The sequence below is a fragment of the Tupaia chinensis genome, unplaced genomic scaffold (assembly GCF_000334495.1).
Source record: "Tupaia chinensis unplaced genomic scaffold, TupChi_1.0 Scaffold000402_1, whole genome shotgun sequence".
Classification (NCBI taxonomy): domain Eukaryota; kingdom Metazoa; phylum Chordata; class Mammalia; order Scandentia; family Tupaiidae; genus Tupaia; species Tupaia belangeri.
In genome coordinates, this window is record NW_006159904.1 from 209,280 (window position 1) to 216,966 (window position 7,687).

The following is a 7,687-nucleotide window of genomic DNA, read 5'->3' on the forward strand; positions in this document are numbered from 1 at the left end:
TGTGAGTATGAGAGTGCCTTTCCCAACATTAGGTTACACTAAAACACCCATGAAGACAGGGAAAAACAAAAGTTCACACTAACACCAAAATGTATTAACAGCAAATGTATTGATGATCTATTCTTAATATCTTAGAAATTTTTCTATCAACTATCAATCCAATGAAACTATAAATTGAAATAATACCAGTAGTGTTAAGCAGCCAGTCTGAGACAAACTATAAAGACCATTTTTCCTTCCTCATCTACCTCCTTTAACAAAGACAAAGACTTGGGACCAGCAGGTGGCGTGGTGGTTGTGGTGCTGGACATTTCCACGTGACCTACCAAGGTTCGAGTCCCGGACCTGGTGGCATACTTTCTCACTTTCCTTCTCTTCTCTCTGTGTTTCTCTCACTGGTCAAATTAAAAATGAATGAATGAATGAATGAATAAAATTAAATAAATAAATAATTTAAAAAAAAAAAAAAAAAGACAAAGACTGGCCTAACTTTACCGTGTTGATCTCTCTTTTTTTTTTTTTTTTTGCTCATTTAAAAAATTTAAAAAAAAATTTTAATGAATTAATTTTACACTCATTCACTGAGCATCGTTACAGCATAGAAAATTTCCCATTCAGAAAATACTGCATAGTGGCTTAATCATACATGTTATTGTCAATAATTTTCCATTCCTAGTTTCATATACATATATTTTCCCCCTATTTTTTACCTTTGCCATTTCCCAGTCTCTCTTTTTTGAGGCTAGTGGGAGACCTCTTCTTTACCAGTTAACACTGTTCTCTTTTTTCTTGGGCAAGTTACTTAATCTCTTTGTACCTTAGTTTCCTATTCTGTAAAATGGAGATTCTAATTGTATATATCTCATGGGAATATTGATGATAAAATGAGTTAAACTATGTAATAAAACACTCCTGACATACAGTAAGTGCTATATAAACATTATCTTTATTTCTATAGCCAGTTGATACCCAGAAGGCTTCCCAGAACACTACCCCATACAGCATAGGAGAGGGACAGTCTGTAGGGACAAAGTGAGGGAAAATCCTGGTAGCAGTAAATATTGAGAATCGTTATTAATATTTTAGACACACTACCTGTTGCATCTCAGAGAGCCAAACAGGGCTAGATGAAGGGTTTTGTCTTAGTCTGTTTGTGTTGCTATTGTGATTGGCAGTCAAATAAATATGAGTAGGCAGCCCTCACTGAATAGCAGAAGGACATCTTCCACATCAACCACAGCCTATCAGGGTATGCAACCAGACCCTCCGTGAGAACTCCTTCCTCTTACGTGGCTCCTAGCATGGGGAAGATTGTTATCTTTCCTTGTGCCATCTCAAATATACATAGAATAATTCACCACCCAGATGGGATGCTAGGCCAACAACTTAATCTTCACGGGGGCAATAAACTAATAGAGAATACTATCCATAAATGGATGATCATACTTTCCAAGTCCACACTAGGCATGTATTGATTAGGTAATCAGATTCCTCCGATTCCTCACCTGAAGGAGAGGCAAGCACAGGAGAAAGTCTGAAAAATCAAAGAAAGAACACAGATTCTATGACAGACTTCTAAATGTTTATTATCAACTCTCACAATAAAAGTAATACCTAATGGGGCCAGGAGGTATAATGGTGTTTGGGGCACTGGTCTCCCACATGGTTGACTGCATGGTTTGAGTCTTGGACCCTGGCGGCTTGCTGTCTCTCCCTCTCTGTCTCTCAATGGTCAAATTGAAGAATAATAAATATAATTAAATAATTCTTTAAAAAATACAAAATAAGGGAACCAGCAGTTAGTGTAATGGCTATGTCACTGGACTCCCACGTAGTCGACCGCGGTTCGCATCCCGGACCCGGTGACTAGAAACTCACGCCGGGCGCATGTGCGTGCGTGCCCAAGATCCCAAGAGGAGAATGGAGGAGAAGGGACTGCGGCGTGATCATCCCCTCTGGGGGGTGATTTCTCACTTTCTGTCTCTATGTCTCTCTCTGTCTCTATGTCTCTCTCTGTCTGGCGAGCGCACTCACCCTATAGCGAAAACTTCTCCAAAAAAAAAAAAAAATACAAAATAAAACAGTTTGTTCAGAGAACATACACATGTGATTTAAAAAAGGAAAAAGAATAATAAAATAATGCAGGGAAGAGGCAAAGAGAGAAAACAGAAGAATTCACATATATATATAATTTGTAACTTTTTAAGTCTATAGTTGGGTGATGGGTTTATAAGTGTTAATTCTGTTATGGTTCATATCTTATTACATATAAATTTTTATATGTATGAATTATATATAACATTTTCATTAGAAAAGGTCTATCTCCTAGTGACTCAATGTTGAGAAAGGTTCATTTTCTTTAGTCTGAGACAGGGATAAGCACACGTTTTCTGTAAAGGGACAGGTATAACCTATGTTTCAACTACTCTGGTGGTGTACAGAAGAGCAGCCATAGCCAATACATGAACAAATGGGTAGGTGGTGCTCTAACAAAACTTGAAGAAAATAGGTGTCCAGATGGATTTGGCCTATGGGGCATATTTGCTGACCTCTGATCGAAGGTAACTTTTTAAACTTTAGACTCCCATATTTGCCCTTACATTTCTCATACAAAGCAGATACTGAATGGAATCTATTTACTTTGAAAATCAATTTAATTTCCATTTTAACAGTATAATCTCCTTGGTCTTAGAAAAAGGCTCCATCAGTTCTATGTATTCCAAAGACATAAGTCCATAAACACTAAAGGTCGAGCAATTCAGAATTTTTTATTCACAAAATGCACTCTCTAGACAGTTTCAAATAAAGCCTAATAAAACTACTAAAAGTTCAAAAATGATGAACATAAACTACAGCTATGAAAATCAACACCAATCATAAAAATCAGCAAACAGAAATAAAATACCCTAAAGTATTTATGTATATATTTGTAGCTTAAAGGTCTGTAAATATTTTGTCTTCTGCCAAATAGATCATAACAGTAGGAACTATTATGATCACTCACCATGGATAAAGCCAAGGTTTTAGTATTATTAATTTTGATTATGAATAAACTTTTCTCTTTTAAATAACTTATTGGCTTTTTAATATAAATTCTTCTGACTGAATTCCCAAATAAAAATATATTTATCATGAGTAAACTCGATTTTTTTTATATCTGTTTTTAAGCATCTTGGAAAACTTTTAGAATATGGGAAGTTTTTTAAAATACATTTTTATGCAATTAAGCTGGTAATAATCACTTTGAGTTTTAATATAATACCAATAATATGCTAACATTTCCTAGGTTCCTAGTAAAGCAATACCAGTTTAAATCTAAAAGACTTTATAAATCTATTTGTATTTATTCTAAATAAAAGAGGCTATCATATTTCCTAACAAATGGATAAATTACCAAATAATTTTACAGAACTTCATTTTATTTTTCATAATCAGTTTCTTCCCTCTTTTTAAAATGTTTTCTGAGAAATCTTCTAGTTTAGGATAGTAGTTTTTGTTTTGCTCACATAGTGAAAATTCTGATAAGCATCTAAAAAAAAAATCACAATTAGAACAAAAGGAGACAATATTTTAAGTCATTTGTTCCCATTATAAACAGAACCAGGGTCACTAAATGCTGAATTTGTGTAAATATATAATTTTCTACTTTTATGTAAGACAGAAAATACAAAAATAGTTTAACATTATGTTTAATAAGGTATGCACATATATTATTAGGTTTAGATTAACTGCAAAAATATTTTAGCCACATTTAGAAAAAATAAACTGAGTATATAGCTGCATATTTCTAAAGGTCAGATGCAAGAATACTGATTATTTTCTTTGTAAGTAGAATGCATGCCATAAAATTTATGAAACACTTTGTAGGAATGAATATATTTTAAAAATACTGATTAATCTGTAGTGAAATCCACAGTTGCCTATTTGACAAAATTTCATCCATTTCGTAAGGCTTTGGTATAGGCGATTCTCGACACTTCTATCATTTGTCTTTTTTCTTTGCCTTAGTCTTCTCTTCCTCTGTCTGCTCATCCTTCTCCCCTCTAATGTTTATATTTGATGCTCCTCCTTGATTTTCCTTCTGAGAATTATCAACTACTTGATAGTCCTCAAGGAGTGTGTGCCCTGTTTGTTTGGCAGTTTTCTTCACCATTGCTTTGATGCCAATATTGTTAATATTATAGGCAGTTACACCGACATTGACAGCAGAATCCACAGCATTATGTGTAGCTTCTCCAGCATTATGTCCATACCTTTAAAAGAAAGATCACAGAAAGCACAATGAAATGATAGGTCTTCTGAATTAGTATTAAATAAGTCATATGATTACTGCTATCCTGAGAAAAACCAAAGCTTAGGTTTAAATTTAATTAATAACTTAAAACAGTACAGAATGAGGACCAGCAGATGGTGTGGATATTAAGGTGAATGGATCCCACATGGCTGACTGCAGTTCCAGTTCCAGATCCACTGACTTAAAAATCTCTCCAGGTGAGTGTGTGTGTAGGCCCAACATCCTGAGAAGAAAATGAAGGGCTTATGATGTGGTTATTCCCCACTAAGAAGTGATTTCTCACTTTCTCTTCTGTCTCTCTCTGGTGAGACAGAGAGTGCTTGCACACTCTATAGAAAAAAACAAACAAACAAAACAGAATAAAATCACACTGTAACAAAAACTGTATTTCTTTTTCAGAAGTAAAACTGTGTATAAAAATAAACTCAGACTGAGAATAATGTAATAGAGATGGTTAGATAAAAATAAAATGTAAATTATAACAAAGGTTGTTAATCGGCATCATTTCTTTTTTTTTAATCCTCCCCTTCTGTAAATATAAGGTAAAATCTTCACTGAAGCAACTATAGGACAGGACGAATACAGATTAATTATAATTGGTTTTGAGTTTTACCTTAGACTTTGGTTGAATCTCTTTTTAAAAAGAATTATTTAATTAATTTATTATAATTTTTTAATTTGACGAGAGAGAGAGAGAGATAGAGCAAGCGAGCAAGCAAGCTACCAGGTCCAGGACTCAAACTGCGGTTGCCCATGTGGGAGTTCAGTATCTTAACCACTATGCCACCTGCTGTGTTCTTGGTTGACTCTTTAAAACTATGGGAATCTGAGTTTGTTTTCCATTTACTAGGTTTTTAGAACTGTTTTCCCATGAGAAAGAGAGAGAGAAATTGAGAGATAGAAAGGGGAAGAGGGAGAGAGAGATGGCACTCACAACAAGGTTCAGATGCTGTGATCTACCTCCTGCCTCTGTCAGCCTTGGATCATGAGCAAGCATGTGCCAAGTGTACTAAGGAAGGTCTTCACACTGGAAATGGGAACTTTACCATGTAGCACTCAGAGTGCCATGTTTTACCACTGTGCCACTGTTCAGCCTCAGTTTGTAAGCAGAGATTCTATGACATTCTTCCCCACACCACACTCTACTGCAGACCCACTGGCCTTCTTGCTGCTGCTTAAACCCACCAAGTACACAAAGACATTGAGATCTTTGTACTGGCTGGTCTTCGCCTAAACCTTTATGGCTCAGTTCAAGACAGCTTAACTAAGTTAAACTGCCTTATTCTACATGCCCCACCCCACTTTCGGTCAACTCCCCCCTTAAACTGCTTTTTCTTCTCCCCTAACTTATCATCTTCTATATACTATAGAATTTATGAATGATCACTGGTTTTGTCTTGCGTATTCTATGTCCTGATAGAATATATATCCCACTGGAGATGGTATCTTTGCTTGGTTCTTTAATAGAGGCTAGCTTCTAGAACAGTGCATAACATTCAACAAATATTTATGGAATTACACTAGTGTAATTATTAAACTCCACCTCATTATTTCTTGAGCATTAAGTGCATAGCAAAGTGCCTTGGAAATTACAAAGCATATATAAAAGTTGTTATTGACAAATCCTAACCTGTATCTGTGTTTAATGCTATTTCTATGAGAAAATACAATTTGAGATCCTACATAAGACTACTACAATATACCTTCTTACTTTTTTGTTTTAATCTGTACTGCTTTTTCTGGTATCAGATTTTTAAGGCTTTTTGATACCCATAGGTTTCCCTAAGTAGAGGAATGCTTAAACAACAAAACATCGTCATCAAAAATACAAAATTTTACATTTTCTCCAGGACATGGTAAAATTTGCTAGGTGCTCTTGTGACCTAAATCTGGACATTTTATCCTAACACTGGATCTATCTTCTAAATTAGTAAGTGTTCCATTATTATTAGCTTGCCCAGTGGTTTGGGATCTTTCTGACTTATCTATGCTTGGCTTTTGTAACCCTTGTGCTAGAAATGTGAAATAATCTTGGGCCCTTGAATGATGATTCCATTCTGTCTTTTGCCTAATGTTAATAACTATGTTATAGGGACCAGCAGATGGCATAATGGTTACATCACTGGAGTCCAATATGGTTGACCATGGTTTGAGGTCCGGACCCAGTGGCTTGAAACTCACGCTGGGCACGTGTGCATGTGTGCCCAAAAATTCTGAGAGGAGAATGGAGAAGGCAGTGTGGTGTAGCCATACACTGGTCTCCCTGGCAAGCGCACATGCTCTTTAGCAAAAATCTCTAATAATAATAATTATTATTACAGCTGGTATGCCAAACCTTAACCCTGTACTACTCTTAACTGAAGACTTTCTCAAACAATCACAAGATAGAAAGGCTTCCTGTAACTGCTTTCTGCCAGATGAAGGGAAGGGGTAGAGAGAGAGAGAGAGATGGCTCCCACAACAGGATTTCTTAACCTGTTGTTTGTAACTTGTCAGCATTCCACAGGATCTGCTGATGGTACAGAAAACATGGGGACATTTCGGTCAATCTTAGAACCAGTTTTCCTGATAGGCATCTATTTTTCCTTCCTAGACAAACAACTGCTCAGGCCATTTTTTCATTTGAATTCAAGCTACACTACTGAAAACTTCTAGAAAGCTTATCACTGGTGAGAAAATAAAGCTCATTTTTATTTCTTACTTCTTAATAAATTAACTTTGAGCTTATTAAGTTAGATAACACTACCAAATGAAAAAAACAAAAACAAACACAAAAACAAACTGAAGTATGCCCTGAAAAGGTAATTTTACATGCCCTACCACACTGTCAAACAACCCAACTGCTTTTTCTTCTCCTCTAATTTATCATCTTCTATATACTATAGAATTTATTAATGATCACTGTTTATGCCAATTTATAAGCTGAACTAGACTTTAATTGGTAAGTTGAACTAGACTTTTCAGAAATTTCTCCAATGCATTCAAGTGATGTCTATAAGATAGCATACGCTGAAAGTAATTTTAGATTTCACTCAATAAAAAGTAACATTTTGGGGCTGGCAGGTGGTATGGTAGTTGAGGTGCTGGACTCCTACATGGCCAACCATGGTTCAAGTCCCGGACCTGGCAGCTTGCTTTCTCACTCTCCCTTTCTCTCTGTTTTCTCTTTCTCTGGTCAAAATTAAAGTATAATGATAATAAATAAAATTAAAAATAAATAAATCTTTTTAAAAAAGTAGAAAAGCAACATTTCAGCCATAATGATTTTCAAATCAATGTCTGTAAAACCAAAACTAACTATGATTCAAATCCTGGTCCTGGGCACTTGAAAAACATGCCTGGCACATGTACATGTACATACAAATCCCAACTAAGTAGAGAAATAGAGGAGAA

At 35.4% G+C, this 7,687-nt stretch overlaps 1 protein-coding gene across 4 annotated transcripts in view; it reads right to left on the reverse strand.

The window, feature by feature from the left end:
* Window positions 1–2,748: 2,748 nt before the first annotated feature.
* Window positions 2,749–7,687, reverse strand: part of SPART (spartin) — an 86,492-nt gene continuing 81,553 nt past the window's right edge. For all 4 annotated transcript variants that reach the window (XM_006154175.3, XM_006154174.3, XM_027774084.1 and 1 more), the window contains one exon: window positions 2,749–4,253. In XM_006154175.3, the coding sequence (XP_006154237.1) occupies window positions 3,983–4,253 (271 nt within the window). In that variant the 3' untranslated portion in view covers window positions 2,749–3,982. The remainder of the gene's footprint in view (window positions 4,254–7,687) is intronic.